The sequence below is a fragment of the Thamnophis sirtalis genome, unplaced genomic scaffold (assembly GCF_051295495.1).
Source record: "Thamnophis sirtalis isolate CommonGarterSnake01/CBP01778 unplaced genomic scaffold, rThaSir2_p1.2 scaffold_2, whole genome shotgun sequence".
In the NCBI taxonomy this organism is placed as follows: Eukaryota; Metazoa; Chordata; class Lepidosauria; order Squamata; family Natricidae; genus Thamnophis; species Thamnophis sirtalis.
In genome coordinates, this window is record NW_028261382.1 from 55,204,063 (window position 1) to 55,224,338 (window position 20,276).

The 20,276-nt window shown below is 46.5% G+C and overlaps 1 protein-coding gene across 1 annotated transcript; it reads left to right on the plus strand.

Annotated features, from left to right (window-relative positions):
• The first annotated feature begins 6 nt into the window (after positions 1-6).
• PXN (paxillin) lies at positions 7-19,954 on the plus strand. Its single transcript, XM_087705642.1, has 9 exons — positions 7-134; positions 1,232-1,501; positions 4,051-4,431; positions 6,814-6,876; positions 10,111-10,281; positions 11,909-12,082; positions 13,842-13,923; positions 15,221-15,369; positions 17,561-19,954. Exons 1-9 carry the CDS (start codon positions 117-119, stop codon positions 17,825-17,827), a joined length of 1,575 nt encoding a protein of 524 aa, XP_087561768.1. The 5' UTR covers positions 7-116; the 3' UTR covers positions 17,828-19,954.
• Positions 19,955-20,276: the final 322 nt, after the last annotated feature.

Consider the following 20,276-nt stretch of genomic DNA (forward strand, 5'->3'; position numbering starts at 1 on the left):
GGGGATCCAGGAAGGACAGCCTTCCCAGCGGGCTGGCGGCTGCGCCAAAGTCCTCCGGGTGTGTCCGGGAAGAGGAACCGGAGCGTATCGGCGGTCGTACGATCCTCGTGGAGAGAATGTCCACTTCGAGCCAGGCAGGCACGGGGATGAATGGGGAAGGAAGGAGCGAGCCGGTGACGCGAGGGATGGCGATGTCTCCCGTGTCGCTTCTGGTTTTGGCTGTGCATGAAACACGCTTTGGAGTTTGTGCCTTGGATTTCGCTAGCATTGCATGCTGCTTCCACATCGGTGTTCGCGAACCTTTTGGGGGGCCCGAGTGCCGAAACGGGAGCGGGTGCGTGCATGCCAGAAACCTGAAGAACAGCTGCCTGGTAACGCCGGTGCGTGCCGGGAAAATGATCTTCCCAGTGGTGAAATTCAAAAGGCATTAACACTGGTTAACAACATCAGTGCTAGAATGGAGTGGAGGTTGCAGAAAGGACGAGGAGGAAAGGAAAAGAGGAAGAGGAGGAAGAGGAGAAGAAGGAGGAGGATTGTTGGGTCAACAGACTAACAAGAGTTGGAAGGGACCTTGGAGGTCTTCTAGTCCAACCCCCCTGCTCTCTGAGCTTGCTTGTTTTCTTGCGGACGTTTCATTACCAAACTAGTTAACAACATCAGTGCTAGAAGGGAGTGGGGTTTGCAGAGAGAGGGGGAAGAGAGGGCAACTGTGGGGTCCTTGGTGCTCTCTGAGCTTGGTGGTTTTCTTGCGGACGTTTCATTACCAAACTAGTTAACAACATCAGTGCTAGAAGGGAGTGGAGGTTGCAGAAAGGAGGAGGAGGAGAGAAAAGAGGAGGAGGAGGAAAAGGAGGAGGATTGTTGGGTCAACAGAATAACAAGAGTTGGAAGGGACCTTGGAGGTCTTCTAATCCAACCCCCTCGTTGTTAGTGCTCTCTGAGCTTGCTTGTTTTCTGGCGGACATCTCATTACCAAACTAGGTAACAACATCAGTGTTGCATGTGGCTGCAGTTGGACAGCTTTTCCTAATGATGAATTGGCTGCTTACGGCTGCACCGGAAGGACTTTTCCTCCAGTTGAGGAAGGGCTGATTGCTGCTTTCCCTGGCTTGTGACCACTAACCTCCGTCAACCTGAAGACCGAGCGTTCGGCGCTGTCCCGTTTAAGGGGAGGGGAGGGGGAAAAACGGGACGCTTACTCAACCTGAAGGTTTTCCTCCCCTCCCTTAAGATCAAATCCGTCATCCGGAAAACCAAGGAGATCCCCAATGTGCATCCCATGTGCCGCGATCTCTCGCCGAGGCGCAAGCTGGGCCCGGTCCTCTTCCATAAAACCGTCTCCCAAGACCGCCTGATCGAAGAGCTTCAGGATAGATTAGGCATCAGCAAACCCGAAGAAGAAGAACGTCAACAGAGCCCCGAGGACTGGTTGACCGAGGGGGTCGTCATCACCTCCAGGCCTCAGAAGAAGGACAAAGATGGTAGCCAACGAATAGAAAAGGTAGCCCGGGAGCTCTGAAGGACTCTTCCAGTTGGTACGAGGAAGGTCGTTGGGGAGCTCTCCTGCTTCCAGAACATCTCTGGTTCCTTCCAGAGGGAGCATTTCCATGGCTGACGGCCGATGGGCCTTCTCCCTTCTTGGTCCTGCCTACAGCAAATGAAAGCAAGATCATTTCTTAAGCTTCCCCCACTTGGTGCTTTGCCCACAAGAGTCTGGCTGGGCGACTTGAAAATTAGGAATGAGCAGAGAACGAAGGTCCTTCGCTTGAGGACCAAGAGAGAGGAGATGAAGAAGGCAGCGAGGCAGCTTCTGAATGGAGAGATTCAGAAGAATGGAGGGATTTCTTTGTTACATGTCAAAAGAGAGAGAGAGAGAGAAAGAAAGAAAGAGAGAGAGAAAGAGAGAGAGAAACAGAGAGAAAGAGCGAGAGAGAGAAACAAAGAAAGAAAGAGAGAGAGAGAAAGAGAAAGAGAGAAAGAGAAAGTGAGAGAAAGAAAGATAAAAAGAGAGAAAGAAAGAGAGAGAGAGAGAGAAAGAAAGAGAGGGAGAGAAAGAAAGAGAGAGAAAGTAAGAGAAACAAAGAGAAAGAAAGAGAGAAAGAGAAAGAGAGAGAGAGAGAGAAAGAGAAAGAGAAAGTGAGAGAGAAAGAAAGAGAAAGAGAAAGAAAGAAACAGAGAAAGAAAGAGAGAGAAAAAGAAAGAGTGAAAGAGAAAGAAAGAGAAAGAGAGAGAAAAAGAGAGAAAGAGAGAGAGAGAGAAAGAAAGAGAGAGAGAGAAAGAAAGAAACAAAGAGAGAGAAACAAAGAGAAAGAAAGAGAGAGAAAGAAAGAGAGAAAGAAAGAAAGAGAGAGAAAGAGAGAGAAAGAGAGAAAGAAAGAGAGGGAGAAAGAAAGAGAAAGAAAGAGAAACAGAGAAATGAAGAGAGAAAGAGAGAAAGAAAGAGAGAGAGAGAAAGAAAGAGAGAAAGAAAGAGAGAGAGAAACAAAGAGAGAGAAAGAGAGAGAAAGAAAGAGAGAGAGAAAGGGAGAGAGAGGGAGAGAGATCCACACCCATCCCTTATCAATGGTGGGCTTATTCTCCAAAGTATATTTGGAGAATATACCTATTCTCCAAAGCACCAGAAGATGGGAGGAGAAGCAATGGATGGAAACTAACCAAGGGAAGGATCAACCTAGGAGAAACTTCCTGACAGTGAGAACAATTAATCAGTGGAACGACTTGCCTCCAGAGGGTTGCGAATGCTCCATCGCTAGAGGTTTTTAAGGAGAGATTGGACAATCCAAATGGTTTAGGATTTCCTGGCTTGAGAGGGGGTTGGACTAGAAGACCTCCAAGGTCCCTTCCAACTCTGTTACTCTGTTGTTGTTCTGGGCCTTAATTTTCTGCTGGAGCCCAGAAAAACAGATTCAAAATAATATTCTTGCTTTCCTGGTTGATTATTAGGAATTAGGAGAAATGGGGAGCTCTCAAATTGGTCATGGCCATCCATTGAAGGTTCTCCATACGGTGAATCTTAGTTGGTTGGATCTCCATGCGGTATGGCTCAAAAATCCGTACTTCTCTGGACTGCTGTCATCTCTCATGGTTTGGGGGCTTCCTAACAGGGGGCCGGTCGTGGGTCAGTTCCTTAGGAATTGAACGTCGTAGAACGAGGCCTCCCGGATTGTTCCAAGCGAGATCTTGGACCACCTTTTTCTCAGATGGAATACCTAGCATCATTGGGTAGCTTTTGAAGGCTCTTTCCCATCCCGTCGGGAGGCAGAAGGCGCTCAACGGATGGAAGCCTATCAAGATGCAGGTTTTCCGTGTCTACTTGGAAGGGCGCCTAGTTGTGGTTCGGTTTTTGCTCTTGTAGGGTGTGTGTTCCTTCAGGAAGGTGAGGTTGAGTATGGGGTTCCACCACAAAACCGCGGAGGACAAAACCGCGGTCGACGAAAGCGCGTATGTGACGTCATCACAGCGCGACGAAAAAGATCGAAAAATGTAAAAATAAAGCGAAAACCTTACCCTAACCCCCCCAAACCTAACCCTAAACCTAACCCTTAACCTAACCCTTAACGTAACGAAAAACCTAACGCTAACCCTTAACCTAACGCTAAACGTAACGCTAACGCTCTAAACCTAACCCTAACCCTTACCCTAATCCTAACCCTAACCCTTAACCTAACCCTTACCTTTATGTGAATCGGCTTGCTGTAATTTAATTTTTATTTCAATTTTTCGATCTTTTTCGTCGCGTTGTGATGACGTCACATACACGATTTCGTCGACCGCGCTTTTGTGGAACGCGGTTTTGACGGGTCACGGAGTATGGTCATGTTTCCTCCAACACTGTTGCCTTCCAAAAGGGTAGACCTCAACTCTCAGGCTCCCCCAGCCTGCTTTTCTGTTGGCGAGACTTCTAGAGTTGACCTTCCACCCTTGACAAAGTTGCCCAGGGAAAGTTGGAGAAGGTTGACCTTCCACGATCTCCTCCTTCTGGTGCCTTCAAGTATTTCTGGGCGAGGTGTCGTTGGCCTATTCATGTTTCTCCCTACTTTTTCCCCTCAGGTTATTATTCCTGCTACGTCACCTCTTCCTCTGAGGAGAACCGTCTCTGTCCCACCTTCTCCTCCACCTCAGCCGCTTCCTAAAGATGTCTCCAAGGCCGCTTCCGTCAACGCCACTCTTGGCTCTTCTCTTCTATCTGCTTCTCCTCCTCCTCCTCCACCTCCCTTGCCTTTGCCCGCCTCGCCACATATCCCTCAGCTGCGCTACGTGCCGTCCGGCCACCCGATTCAGCCTCCCGTCCCGTGGGAAATGCTGTTGGAAGACGTTTGCCCCCAGCAGGCTCCGATTCCCGCGGAGCCCACCGGAGCGGCCCTTTCCTCCAAAGCCTCGGTGTCGGTTAGCTGTCAGACGGAGGAGGCCCCCTTCCCTCCACCACAGCAGGCACGATCTCCCTTGGGGTGACCTCCTGCTTCCTTAAAGTTTTCGCTGATCGTAATGCAGGATACATCACTGTTTTTAATTTTTTTAAAAAAATTACCATATTTTTCAGAGTATAAGACGCACCTTCACCCACCCCCCAAAAGAGCGTGGAAATGTTGCTGTGTCTTATAAACCGAATACAGCCATTTTTGGCCTCCTGGAGCCTCACCCCCGCATTGCATTTTTGCAAAAAATGGGCCGTTTTTAGCAAAAACGGAGGCGTTTTTAGCAAAAACGGAGGCGTTTTTAGCAAAAATGGAGGCATTTTTGCCTTCCCCCAGCGCCCCAAAGCACTCTGCAGGCTTCAGCAGGGCTGGGGGAAGGCAAAAATGCTCACATTTTTGCAAAAACAGCCCGTTTCCCACAAAAAACGGGGGTCTTTTTGCCTTCCCCCAGCCCTGCTGAAGGGAGGGGAGGAGAAAAACGTTTTGTTTTTTCTTACTTACCTCTTCGAAATCTTGGTGCGTCTTATACACCGGAGCGTCTTACAGTCCAAAAAATACGGTAGTTGATAGTATAAAATGCAAAAATAGAAAAGCAAATAGCAGTGCACGTAAGGGAAAAAGAGAAGTGCAGCTTTGACTTCCAACTCTGGAACACGGGAAGTTTTTAAGATGTTGGGCAGCCAGTTGTGTGAAGGGGTATAGGGTTTCCTGCCTGAGCAAGGGGTTGGACTAGAAGACCGCCAAGGTCCCTTCCAACTCTGTTATTTTATTCTGTTCTGCTCTGTTCCTCTCTGTTGCAGCATTAACACTGAACCTCAACTTCTGACTTTTCCATAATAGTATAAACTAGCCATTCCTATAACAACAAATCAATCTAATCAGTAAAACCCAAAATCAAAGTTTTGTTTTTTCTCCACCTCAAGCACAAAGTCCAGAAGTGGTTTCCACTTAAGAAAGGTGAAACTCACTTAAGAAATGTCTCACTTAACCAAGGAAATTTTGGGCTCTTTTGTATGTATGTATGTATGTATGTATCTATCTATCTATCTATCTATCTATCTATCTATCTATCTATCTATCTATCTATCTATCTATCTATCTATCTATCTATCTCTCTATCTCTATCTCTATCTCTATCTCTATCTCTATCTCTATCTCTATCTATCTATCTATCTATCTAATCTAATCTAATCTATATATCTATATATCTATATATCATCTATATATCTATATATCTATATATCTATATATCTATATCTCTATCTATCTATCTATCTATCTATCTATCTATCTATCTATCTATCTATCTATCTCTATCTCTATCTATCTATCTATCTATCTATCTATCTATCTATCTAATCTAATCTATATATCTATATATCTATATATCATCTATATATCTATATATCTATCTATATCTATCTATCTATCTATCTATCTATCTATCTATCTATCTATCTATCTATCTATCTATCTATCATCTATCTATCTATCTATCTATCTATCTATCTATCTATCTATCTATCTATCTATCTATCTATCTATCTATCTTTAGAGTCACAACCCCTGGTAAGCCCCAATTATGGGAGGAAGCTAACTGCTTCCATCATCTGTCAATCGGCTCGTCACAAGAGTCCATCACGACAGAAACCCAATATTTTTACTGTTGCCTTTGTTATATTTGTGTTTTTTATTTTTTTATTTTATAAAGTCTCCCTTTATTTATTTATCAGCACAAATAAAACACACACACACACAAACACACACACACACACACACACACACACACACACACATATATATATGAATACCTATATAACGTGTCTCTAGAGGATGGTGCAGGACTCAATCCAAAATTTACGTTGCTAAGGGAGACATTTATTGAGTTTTGCCCTGTTTTACGTCATCAGCATTGTTAAGTGAGTCACACGGTTGTGAAGTGAATCTGGCTTCCCCATGGACTTTTGCTTGTCGGAAGGTGGCAGAAGGAGATCACGTGACACACACACACCCTCAGGACACCGCGACCATCGTAGCTATGAGTCAGTTGCCAATTACCTGAATTTTGATCACGTAGCCATGGGGATGCTGCCTAAGTGTGAAAAATGGTCTTAAAACCTCCTTTTTAAGTGCTGTTGTAACTGTTCTGACCGAGGCTTCCCTTGAAAAGCACGAAGCAGTGTCCTGGTCCCGACAATCCTCTCATTCACATTCAGCCAAAGCTTGGCAAACAGCCTTTCAAAGGAGTATTTATGACCACAGACCTTATCTATCTTGGAAAGCTGCCATGTCAATATTTTTCCAAATGAGCAAGGAAAGACTGCAAGGGAAATTCGACAATCCAGCCAGCCTTTTTTAAAAAAAAAACAGATGCTCATTCTGAATTCTGCTTTTTCAGGTCCTTCCAATTATTCCACCTTTGGAACACATCCTTGCTCCTCGCCCACCTACTCCCGAAAAGGCAGGACTTTTGCTTTTAATCCCTGCTTCAGCATGTCGAGTGGGGGAAACAAAATATGCCGTTGACCCAAAAATGTGGCTCTTGCATGGAGTTGTGAGGAGTTGGTTTGCGGGGTTTCCCTTAAGTTGGTCTGTTTCGTTGCAAGCGTAGAAAGAAACGGTGGTCAGCTTTTTGACCCTAGCATGAATTTGGAGGTCTTGCTTTGTGGCATGTTCGTCTTGACGCGGCGGGAAATTTGGGGCTGGAGAGAGTCAGAAAAGGCGACAGACGCTCAGCATCTGAGCCGATAAAAAGCCGAATCCGATGCCGAGCGGTTAAATTGCTAGTCACCTGTGAGGAGTGAATTCTGAAGGGCTATCAAAGTTACTACAAGCCTGCAAAAGTTACCAGGAGCACCCTGGTGTGGACGCAGCATTGCCGCCTAATTCTGCCGAACGCCTGACTGTCAGCAGTTCGATTCTCACCGGCTCAAGGTTGACACGGTTCTACCACAAAACCGCGTTCGACTAAACCGCGCTCGACTAAACCGCGTAGCTGACGTCATCAACAGCGTGACAACAGCGCGGAGACAGAAGCACGCTGTAAACGCTAAACCTAAAATTAACCCCTAAACCTAAACCTAACCCCCCTAAACCTAATCCTAAACCTAACCCTTAACCTAACCCTAAACCTAACCCTTAACCTAAACCTAAACCTAAACCTAATCCTAACCCTTAACCTAACCCTAACCCTAACCCTAACCCCTAACCTAAGCCTTAACCTAACCCTAAGCCTTAACCTAACCCTAAACCTAACCCTAAAGCTAACCCTAAACCTAACCCTAAACCTAACCCTAAACCTAACCCTAAACCTAACCCTTAACCTAACCCTAAACCTAACCCTTAACCTAACCCTAAACCTAACCCTTAACCTAACCCTAAACCTAACCCTTAACCTAACCCTAAACCTAACCCTTAACCTAACCCTAAACCTAACCCTTAACCTAACCCTAAACCTAACCCTTAACCTAACCCAACCCTAACCCTAACCCTTAACCTAACCCTAAAGCTAACCCTAAACCTAACCCTTACCTTAAGTTGAATCGGCTTGCTTTCAAAGCGCTATTTAAAGCGCCCTTCTTTCTCCGCGCTGGCTGTTGTCGCCCTGTTGATGACGTCAGCGACGCGGTTTAATCAGGCGCGGCTTAGTCGAGCGTGGTTTTGTCGTGCCACGGGTTGACACAGCCTTCCATCTTTTCCGAGGCCGGTCAAAATGCCTCCCTTTTTAACGGGCGTCCCTTTTCGGGCTCAGCTGTGGTCTTGACTCTTGCATTCCGAACTTCGACAACTCTATTTGCAAAACTTAGAACTTTCGACACTAAAATTTAAAGCAGTTCTTTTCTCTCTCTCGCCTCTTTCAAAATGTCGTGTGTTGTGGCCCAGGATGAGTAGAAATGCCGAGGAAGGCTCTGTGGTATGTGGAAGTGCTGTGAACCTCGTCCACGCTTGCAAAGTGCTTAGAGTGTGGGTCCTTTTCTTGTGAAAACCATGTTGACGCACCTTTTCTAACAACTGCCTTTCTATCCTGTTAGGGGTATCTCCGTTGGGAGACAGTAGTGCAGCGGAATGTACAGCTAGAGAGAAAGAATGTTGCTAGTAGAAACACACGAATAGAGTTTCAGACACTGCTAGTAAAAACAAGTAGCTTTACTACTGATAATTGCTTCACAAGCAGTGATAGTAGATATTAGTCCAGAGACAATTCAAAGAACAAACAATAGCTTACAGTCGCAGTTCACATTCCAGTCATCATCATCAAGCATAGGACAAGTAGAGAGGGAGAGTGAGCTCTCTTGACTCCTTTTTATAGTAAAGTTAATTACAGTTGTTAAGTACATCCACTCATTTAAAGCAACAACAACCATTTGTTGTTGTATAAGGATATATATTGCCTACCTGTTCTGACCCCCTCCTCCGTCCAGTAACGAAAGCCGAGACAAGCTTAATTAGAATTTCCTTTAATAACAAGACTAGAATCTCGGTGGCTGAAAGCCAAGCAAACAAACAGATAAGGACCTTGGCAGCAATCCAGCCTGGCAAGTTAGTTACGTTCTCTTTAGTCAATGCGTTGACTTCTGCAAGAAGGGCTTGTCACAAGCAGTCTTTTTTATAGTCTGGAGAGGAGCCTAATGACCATCAGCTGAGCTCAATTACCTCCTGTAATTGCATAATTGCTCCTGACGCTGAGTAGCTCTTCGATGGTGTGCATCCAGGAACAACTCACTGCTGGCTTCTGGATCACTCTCCCTTGTCTCCTCCCCGCTGGTCCAAGGCTCCGGCGCCACCTGGTGGCCAACCAGTCTCTCTGCACCCTGCTCGGAGTCGGAACCCTGTCCAGGGTCCTCCACACCCTCCAGAGCCGACTCAGAGGGCGCCTCGCTGTCGGAATCTGGTGGCAGCTCCAACGGCACCTGCTGGGCCACAACACCTACCCAACTCTAGGAGCATATTCCCAACATGCTCCCCTTTGGGTAGCGAATATATGTTTACAATTTCAGTCCATATCGTTCACAACTTTCTTTATGTTTAACAGCACCCTGACCCTTTGTAAAATGGTCGGTTATATTATCCTCTGACATACAGTATGTTAACTCCACTACAGTGGTGGGATTCAAATAATTTAACAACCGGTTCTCTGCCCTAATGACAATCTGGGTAGGTGGGGCTCGGTGGGCATGTGACTGGGTGGGCATGGCCAACTCAAGGTCATTCAGGTCGATGGGCGCTTCGACTTAGCTGTTACAATGTAATAAGGGTAACCAGAGAGGCAGTTTCTGTAAGCAGGGCAATAAAGATTAGGCTAGAAACAACACCAGAATGTTTCCTTCCTGCCTTCCTTACAGGATTAGCCCTGTAAAGTGGGAAAAAAACAAAAGGAGATTTCTTCCAACGACCGGTTCCCTGAACTGCTTAGAAAGTTACCAACCGGCTCTCCCGAATAGGTGCGAACCGGCTGAATCCCACCACTGCTCCACTAGTTTATTTTTAATACTCTCCCGTACACTTAACCCTAGGAGTTTACTCCCAACATATCCATCCTCAAGTGTGCTGCTTTTGCTAGCTTCTGCAGTTCGCGTCCACCATTCCAGGACCCCGGAATGGAAACCCCAAAGAGCTTGTTGACGTTAACGACGGTTAGGAGGACGCTGTTGTGGTTTTTGCATCTGACCGTTCTGTGCTTGGGTCTCTCCTTTAGTTTATGTCCCAGGGGAAAGGCGCTGGCAGCTATTCGTCCACCACCCCACCGAAACCCGGCAGCCAGCTGGACAGTATGCTCGGAAGCCTCCAGTCGGACCTGAACAAACTTGGGGTAGCGACGGTGGCCAAAGGCGTCTGCGGAGCTTGTAAGAAGCCAATCGCCGGGCAGGTAAGCCTCATGGAGAGGGAACCTCAACTCTTAGCGTTGAGAGCCAATTCGGTGTTGCGGTGAAGGCGTTGGACGAGAAAGCAGGAGCGCGTGGGTTCTAGTACTGCTTTAGGCATGAAAGCTGTCTGGGTGGTTTGGGGACAATCACCAGGAGAGGATGAGTTCTAGTTCCACCTTAGGCACAAGAGCTTTCTAGGGGATGACAATCACTAGGGGATGGTGAGTTCTAGTTCCACTTTGGGACAATCACTAGGAGATGGTGAGTTCTAGTTCCACTTTGGGACAATCACTAGGAGATAGTGAGTTCTAATTCCACTTTGGGACAATCACTAGGAGATTGTGAGTTCTAGTTCCGCCTTAGGCATGAAAGCTTTCTTGTTGACTTTGGGACAATCACTAGGAGAGGATGAGTTCTAGTTCCACCTTAGGCACAAAAGCTTTCTTGTTGACTTTGGGACAATCGCTAGGAGACGGTGAGTTCTAGTTCCATTTTGGGACAGTCACTAGAAGATGGTGAGTTCTAGTTCCGCCTTAGGCATGAAAGCTTGCTTGTTGACTTTGGGACAATTACCAGGAGATGGTGAGTTCTAGTTTTGCCTTAGCTTGCTTGTTGACTTTGGGACAATTACCAGGAGATGGTGAGTTCTAGTTTTGCCTTAGCTTGCTTGTTGACTTTGGGACAATTACTAAGAGATTGTGAGTTCTAGTTCCACTTTAAACATGAAAGCCCCCTGGGTGACTTTGTGTCAATCACCAGGAGATGGTGAGTTCTAGTTCCACCTTAGGCACAAAAGCTTTCTTGTTGACTCTGGGACAATCGCTAGGAGACGGTGAGTTCTAGTTCCACTTTGGGACAGTCACTAGGAGATTGTGAGTTCTAGTTCCCCCTTAGGCATGAAAGCTTGCTTGTTGACTTTGGGACAATTACCAGGAGATGGTGAGTTCTAGTTCTGCCTTAGCTTGCTTGTTGACTTTGGGACAATTACTAAGAGATGGTGAGTTCTAGTTCCACTTTAAACATGAAAGCCCCCTGGGTGACTTTGTGTCAATCACCAGGAGATGGTGAGTTCCAGTTCCACCTTAGGCATGAAAGCTTGCTTGTTGACTTTGGGACAATTATTAGGAGATCGTGACTTCTAGTTCAACCTTAGGCATGAAGGCCCCCTGGGTGCCTTTGTGTCAATCACCTGGAGATGGTGAGTTCTAGTCCCATCTTCAGCATGACAGCTAGTCATGCTGCCATAGATAGTTCAGGGGCCATTCACTGTCCATCTGTGGCCTTACTCTTAAGTTGACCCTTGTTCCTTAGCTGTTCCCTTCGTCTGGCAGCTCTGCGCATGCGCACACTGGGAACAGGCTCCAGCTGTTCCTCTGCCTCACTGATATTTGACTCTGAAGCCAGCTGATAACTGTCAGACGGCTCTGGCCCCCTCTCTGCCTCCGACACAGAGCCCTCATCCGAGCCTTCCCCAGACTCCAGGATTGGCCCAGGTTCCTCCCCAACCCTCCTCACTGTCTGAATCTGCTGCCACCTCTGCTAGCTGCTGGCGGGCCATAACACGAGGTGCCTTCAGAGGGAAGTTGGAAAATTTCCCGGAGTCAGGATTGTCTTCTTCTCCCACCCTAGGTGGTCACAGCCATGGGGAAGACGTGGCACCCCGAACATTTCGTTTGCACCCACTGCCAGGAGGAAATCGGCTCCCGGAATTTCTTCGAGCGTGACGGCCAGCCTTACTGCGAGAGAGATTATCACAACCTCTTCTCGCCTCGCTGTTACTACTGCAACGGCCCCATCCTGGATGTAAGTCCTTGAGATACAACGGATTACTATTAACTCATTTCTCCCCCACCCCCTAATCTGTTTCCTCGTTAGAGATCCTAACTTCCCATCATCCCTCAACAAGGACCACTCTGGATGGCGTAAAGTTTAGTCCTCGACTTACAACAATTCATTTAGTGACCATTCAAAGTTACGACGGCCCTGAAAAAAGTGGCGAAGGACCATTTTTCACACGTAATGACCGTTGAAACATCACGTGATCAAAATCCACACATTTGGCCAACGGTTCATATTTATGACGTTTGCAGTGTCCCCCCCGGGGGGGGGTCGCGTTGACTCCCTTTTGCGACCTTTCCGACAAGCCTAGTCCATGGGGAAGCCAGATTCACTTAACAACCATGTTGCTAACTTAACAACTGCAGTGATTCACTTAATGAACGTGGCAAGAAAGGTCGTAAAATGGGACCAAATTCACTTAACGTCTGTCTCACTCAGCCATGGATATTCGGGGCTCAGTTGTGGCCGTAAGAGGAGACAAGTGGAAGTCCAAGATACCTTGTTTTTTTTTACTTCCCCTAGAGCAGTCCTCGACTTATGACCATCCGTTTAGCGCCTGGTTAAACATGACAATGCTGAAAAAATTGACTTAGGATCAGTTCTCACGGTGTTGTGATCAAAATTTGGACACTTGGTAACGGACCTCTCTATATGATGCTTTCACTGTCACTAATCACCATTATGTGGTGATCCCTTGATCACATGATCCTAGGACATTTTCCGTATCTTATCATGATGTGATCACCTAAACAGGGGGATTCTTTCACTTAAGATTCGGGTTAATGTCAGGGTTCCAAATAGCATCCAAAATTAAATCAGAGTCCAAGGCAAAGTATTGCTCAAAGTTCCAATTTATTAAGAGAGACACGTTGGCACATCTGGGAAAACCCGAATCTGAAGGCTTCCTGGTTTTCCCCACCCAGTTGAAAGTTCAAGATCTTGCCCCCCACACCCACAAGCCCATCCCATGGTCCAATCTCCCACTGCCATGATGGCAGCTTCCACCCATCCAATTCCGGTCAGGTGCAGAGGTACAAAGACAGAGGATGACCTTGGCTTTCTAGAAAGAATGTTGTTATGGCTACATAGCATTTAACTCCGTACAATCCCCCCTCCTATTTTCCGACAATAGAAACAGCATAGTAGAATAATAGAAAGTGTGGCAGGCCAAAGAAACATGGCTGCAGGCCTGAGAGACCGTACGATTTGCTTAAAAGGCTGCATGATACACTTAATGGCCGTGAGTGGAAAAAGTAAAAATCGGTTGCGCTTAACGATTCGCTTAACAACCCCCTCACTTAGCCATGGAAGGTCCCTTCCCAATTACGGTTGTAAGTTTGAGGACGACCTGCCATCCCTCCCTGTTGATCAGGCTGGACGAAGAAATGATCCAAGTGGAATTCCGTAATCTTTGAATATGGACCAGGTTGGAGGGTGAATAGCAATAGCAATAGCAGTTAGACTTATATACCACTTCATAGGGCTTTCAGCCCTCTCTAAGCGGTTTACAGAGTCAGCATATCGCCCCCAACAACAATCCGGGTCCTCATTTTACCCACCTCGGAAGGATGGAAGGCTGAGTCAACCCTGAGCCGGTGAGATTTGAACAGCCGAACTGCAGAGCTGCAGTCAGCTGAAGTAGCCTGCAGTGTTGCATTTAATCACTGCGCCACCTCGGCTGAATGATGAGGCTTATCCATCGTTTGTGGTTTCTTCTTTCCAGAAAGTGGTGACGGCCTTGGATCGAACATGGCACCCGGAGCACTTCTTCTGCGCACAGTGCGGAGCGTTCTTTGGCCCTGAAGGTATGGACTCTGTGTCAGGTGTGCCTCCTTCAGTCGCCAAGAGAGAAAACTCCCAACTCCCATTTTTGTAGAGATAAAGATACTTTTTACTGGTTATGAAAAGAAAGCAGCGGAAGGAAAGCGAGATCTGAAACAAAAAGGAGCAAACATGCACATATCAAACATTGGCCCAGAACCTTCCCCCCAATTATCCCAACCTAATGACCAATCTGCAACTCCCTAAGGTGTCACGTGGGGTGCATCTTCAAAAAGCCTCATTCAGTTGGTATGCAGAGTCAGTCAGTTGACCTTGATCAAGTCCAAACACCGGCCATCAGCATGCGCAGAAGATGGTCAGAACTAATTTGTAATTTGTAATTTAATAAATTTATATGCTGCCCAATCCCGCAGGACCCCGGGCGACTTACAAACACAAGAGTAAAATAAAATAAAATATAGGGGAAAAACAAAAACGGATTTAAAACAATACACCCTGCACTGAAGCCTAGATGGGGGCTGGACCTCATTCAAGGGTCAACAGCCCCAGGCCTCGGAAGGCCGAGTGGGTGGGGAGGGTCCGGATCTCTGCGGGCAGATTGTTCCACAGGGCTGGAGCAGCTACAGAGATGGCCCTCCCCCGAGGGGCCGCCAGCCGGCATTGTCCAGTTGACGGCACCTGGAGGAGGCCCAGCCTGTAAGATCTTATCGGCTGTTGGGAGGTATGTGGCAGGAGGCGGTCTCCAGATAACCAGGTCCTAGGCCATGTAGGGCTTTAAAGGTAATGACCAGCACCTTGAAGCGCGTCCGGAGACCGATGGGAAGCCAGTGCAGCTCGCGGAGGATAGGTGTAACGTGGGTGTATCTAGGTACACCCGATATCGCTCGTGCGGCTGCGTTCTGGACCAACTGTAGTCTCCGAACACTCTTCAGGGGCAGCCCCATTGCAGTAGTCAAGCCTTGAGGTGAACTAAACTCCCTCTAGACAAACACCAGAAATTCCCCAATTCAAATACCTCAAGCCCCCTCCCTCCCTGTTTCTATGGCAGCCAATAGCAAGCAAGCAAAGTAGAGGCTGATATTCTGGCTGTATCTTAACAGAACACACACCCCACCCCCGTTCAAGGGGTGTTATGGATGCCTTACCCCCACAGTATTTGTCTCCAGAAAGTAAATCATCGGTGTGCCAAGTTTGATTGAAATTGCTCCAGGCGTTCCAGAGTTATGCTGGGACACACACACAGAGACACCCCCAGACATACAATGTATTTCTTTGCTCTATAGATTGATTGATCCTGTTTCTGTTGCATTTGGTTCCTAGGTTTCCATGAGAAGGACGGCAAAGCCTATTGTCGCAAAGATTACTTCGATATGTTCGCCCCCAAATGTGGCGGCTGCGCCCGGGCCATTTTGGAGAACTATATCTCGGCCTTGAACACCCTCTGGCACCCTGAGTGCTTCGTTTGCCGGGTAAGCCACTCCCCACAATGCTTTCCTTTTCCATTTTAACATTTCCAACATTTTGGAAGTAAATGATTTCTCCCGTTTAACAACGGAGGCTAGATGTAGTCCCCGACTTACCATCATTAATTTAGTCACCGTTTAAAGTTGCAATGGCAACGAAAAAGGGGACTTTTGACCGTTTCCCACACTTACGACCTTTGTAGCAACCACCCATGATCATGTGATCAGAATTCAGGCTCTTTTGGCAACTGGCTCATATTTATGACGGTTGCAATGTCCCGGGGTTACGCGATCCCCTTTTGCAACCTTCTGCCCATGGGGAAGGCTGATTTGCTAGTCCGCCATGTGAGGAGCTTAACTACCTCAGTGATTCATTTAACCACTGTGAAATGGAAGGTTGTTAAAATGGGGCAAATCCCACTTCAGAGCTGTCTCGCTTAGCAAACGCAAATTTTGGCCTCCATTGCGATCGTAATTCAAAGACTCCCATGCATAATCAAATATTTTTTGGACGCAAGTCTGGGGGATAAAACCCAGAGTTATTTTCAGAAACATTTACCGTATTTTTCGGAGTATAAGACGTATCCCCCCCCCCTAAAAGAGGGTGAAAATTTGGGTGCGTCTTATACTCTGAATGTAACCCCACCCACCCACCAGCCCGCACCCTTTGGCCTCTCCTCCCTGCAATTTACCTCCTTGCAGCAAAGGGGGAAAATGCGGCTTGCGGAGGCTTCAATAGGCTATAGCAATCCCTGCAGCCTGAAACAGCTGATGATCGGGAGAAATTGAAAGTGAAACTTGCTGTTTGCTCCACATGGCAAATTGCTGGGAGGCAGATTTTTTTTTCTTGTGCTAATCAGGCTGTTTTCTGCAAGGAGGCAAGTCAACAACTATAAATGCCTATAGAATGTTCAAATTATTAGACTTATTTTTTAAAAGACTGCTTTATTATTATTCTAGACATCTTAACAGAATGAAGCTTTTTAAAATAAATGCTTCATCTGAAGAGGCCCAGTGCTATTGTTTTAAAAAGTGCTTGTCAGCACCTCTCCATTTAATAATTAGGAAAGAAAAACCATGAGACTCCATACGTGGAAAATCAAATGTACTTTTACTAATTAAAAATGGTTAAAGAGCGGTTGCATAGCGAAGTCTGATTAATTAGGCGCGAAAGCAGTTGATATATAGAATAGCCCATTCCACACCCCCTGGCATCATAGGCCTAGTCCAATCATAAGTCCTTCAAGTGTCAGGTGTGAGATAACTTCAAAAGGCATCACGAAGATGGAATGTCGGTGCCGTTAGTCCAGGCGGGAAACACCCACGCATGCGTAATCTGACCATCCAGAGAACTCCAGAACATTCCTCCAGCACATCGAGTAACCCCACCCAAATACCATGCCCTCCCTCCCCGTTTCATGGCAGCTGAAGCAACAGCAAAGCAGAAGCTGACAGTGCTATTCATTTAAACAGCAGAGAATAACCATACCTCGAGAAAGCACATCAATTTTAACAGCATCTGTACAAGTGTAGTCTGAAATATAACACTACAAACCAGGGGTGGGTTGCTAATCCCGTTCCAACCGGTTCGGTTGGAACGGGGCCAGCGGCATCCTCGTGCACGCGCGCAGTTCACGCATGCGTCTTAGCGCCTGCGCGATGCTCCAGCTGCTTGCGGAGACTCGCGCAGGCGCTGTATGTGCCATCCAGCTGCTCGCGGAGAATCGCGTAGGCGCTGTATGTGCCATGCGCCTGCGTGGAAGTGCAGAAGCCTTCAAAGACCGGTAAGGAGCGCGGGCGGGCGGGTGGGCCCTTCGCCGTTCCCGGAAGTTACTTACTTCCGGGTTTGCCGACCAACCGGTTCGCGGGGAAACCCACCCCTGCTACAAACGGTGTATATTGTCTGTACTGTTTGCTGCAAGGAGGCAAATTGCTGGGAGTCAGAGGCAGATATTTTCCCCTTGTTTTCCTCCCCAAAACCTAGGTGCGTCTTATACTTCGGAGCATCTTATACTCCGAAAAATACGGTAATCCCTCTGGTGGAATACTATGTTTCTTCCATTGTAAAAGTAATCCTTGCCGCCGTTATTGTAACCTCAAGTACTTTTGACTTTCTATTGTGCTTCGCCTCAATTATTCCCCAGGAGAAACAATCCTGGTTCGAATTCTGTTTGACGTTTGGTTAATTCCTTTTCAGGAATGCTTCACCCCATTCATCAACGGCAGCTTCTTCGAACACGACGGGCAGCCCTACTGCGAAGTGCATTACCACGAGCGCCGTGGCTCACTCTGCTCCGGCTGCCAGAAGCCCATCACGGGCCGCTGCATCACCGCCATGGCGAAGAAATTCCACCCGGAACATTTCGTCTGTGCCTTCTGTCTCAAGCAACTCAACAAGGGAACCTTCAAAGAGCAGAACGACAAGCCTTATTGTCAGAACTGCTTCCTGAAACTCTTCTGTTGAGGTTCACCTCGCCACCATCCATGGTGTCTTCTTCTCCTGCCAGGAAACCCTCGCCTTGTTTTTTTGTTTTTGCTGCCGGGTCGTCCCCCGTCCAGCAACTTCAGCGGGTTGATGTAGGAGAGGAGGAGGAAGAGGAAGTGTGTGTGTGTGTGTGAATGAGATGCTCGCAGATGCTCTAGGAAGGTGGAGGATCATCCAGAGAAAAGAGGCAACAGGGGACTATGGAGGTTGGATCTTCTCCAACGTCTCCTCTGTTGGAGAACATGGGGACCACACCTCCCGGAATTCTGAGCCAGCTTCGCTTTTTGGGGGAGCTGTTGGGATGCTAAGATGCCAAGGTTTGGAAGATGTCCAAGAAGTCCGAAGAGATATTTGAGTAGGAAGATGGGACGTTATGACGTCTGAGAGACACAAAGGACGTTGGGGTGGCTATGGTGGACATGGGGTTAAGGAGACAAACAGGGAATAAGAGTTGCCTCCAAGGAAGGTAGAGAGCTGGACTCTCCAATTTTGGCAATGTTTAAGACTTCTGGACTTTCACCTTCCCCAGAATTCTCCAGCCAACCACGGGGAATTCTGGGAGTTGAAGTCCACACATCTTAAAAAGTTGCCAAGTTTGGAGACCCACTGAGAGAGGATGAAAACATCTGGTGTGGAGTTTGGAGACCCACCAGGGCAAAATGGTTGTAAAAATCGGCTGTCTTGCTGGAGCGATGAAAATTCTGGTGTTCATTCCTGTCGTAAGTCGAGGTCTGGTTATATTTTGTGGCCGCGCCCGAGAGAAGGGAGAAGTGTTAAAAACCACGAATTTTGACTATATATATATATTTTTATTCTCCTCCAGCTCATCTCTCGTGCCTGTGTAAGACTCTTCCCCAGAGATGACCTTCTGAGCAATAATTCAAAAACTTTCTACACCGACGTAACAATTTCGTAAAACCTTTGCTATTCTGCTCAAGCCGTTTCCCTCCCCGCTTCCCGGGGTGTTTTGATTGTGAGAAAAACACAACCTTTTTTTTTTTTTGCTAATTCAGCCGAATGCTGTGTGTTTGGGTGAAGAATGTGGCGTGATTTTTTTTTTTAACACTGGGTCTTGACTGCATAACAAAAAAAATGTAAGCTTTAAAATCTCTTATATGGAAATTTTAGTTTTATGAACAATTTTTCGACGGATGCTTTATATAAGTATCTGGTATTTTTTCCCGGGCAGGGCCCTAAGCTTTGATGGTTCCTGTCTTTACGAGCCTTGATGCTTTCTTAAAAAAACCAACTATTAATTATATATAAATATATATATATATATAAAAAATCTTTTTTAAACTGGGGGGGGGTCGGAGAAGTGGAATCTATTAGGAGCGTGTGTATATTTTCTTTCTTTCTTTCTTTCTTTCTTTCTTTCTTTCTTTCTTTCTTTCTTTCTTTCTTTCTTTCTTCTCTTTTCGCTTATTAAGTAGTTTTGTACGGATCAACTGGAATGGAAGTTGGCCTCACGATGGCGGAAATGTCTTCCCACAGCGCTGGCTTCAACGGCCTTGAAACGGGGATGAGCAGCGCCCCCTAGAGTCGGCGATGATTAGCGGAATAAAATCTGCAGGGATTCCATTACCTTTCCTTTCCATTTCTTCCCCCTCTCCTTTTGTTTCCAAAGCCTGAATTTGGGCTGAAGGCTCTTTCAAAAATCCCGCCTGTTTTATCTCGCTTTCAACCTGAGAAGGCCCATCGAACGGTTTGATGTGTTAGGACAAAAAAAATAAATAAACAAATGTGCCTTTCCCCTCATTTTCTGTGTTTTTTAAAATTAAAATTCTTTTGAGGTGGGCTATTCTGCATTACTGTAACTTGGGCAATATAGGCAGTTTTTTTTAAAAAAATTAATATTTTTCCTGTGCTTTACTCCCTTAAAAAAAAACAAAAAACGACATAACCCTTTAAGTGCCTCAAAATGAAGTGGCTCTTGATGAAAACTTCAGCTGTTCTGCTCAGGAAGAGAAGGGGCGGTTTTCCTGTGGAATTATATCTCTCTCCCCCCACCCCCCCTCTCCATTTTCTGTATTCCTTTTTTGCAATGTGTTGTTCCCCCTTCTTAAAAGTCCCTCTGATGATGCTAAATAAAAGATTTGGAGACAAGCTTGGGGTGTTGTTTGTGGCTTAGAACAGCAGTCCCCCCAACTGGTGGTCCGTAGACCACTGGGGGTTCGCGAGAAAATTTGGGTGGTCCGCGGAAAAATTATTTGCATTTTTTTTTAAATTAAATGTGTTTTTATTTTCCATTTCATTTTCGTACAGTCACATATATACTGTGCATAACCGGGGCCATATAACATTAAACAATAAACACAGCCATTCCTCTTGTTGACAATACCCCCCAAAATAGAAACCCAATGTACCTCTTCGACCCTCCATACACCCTTTCTTTCACCCCCCTCCAACTTCCCTTCTTCCCTCCATC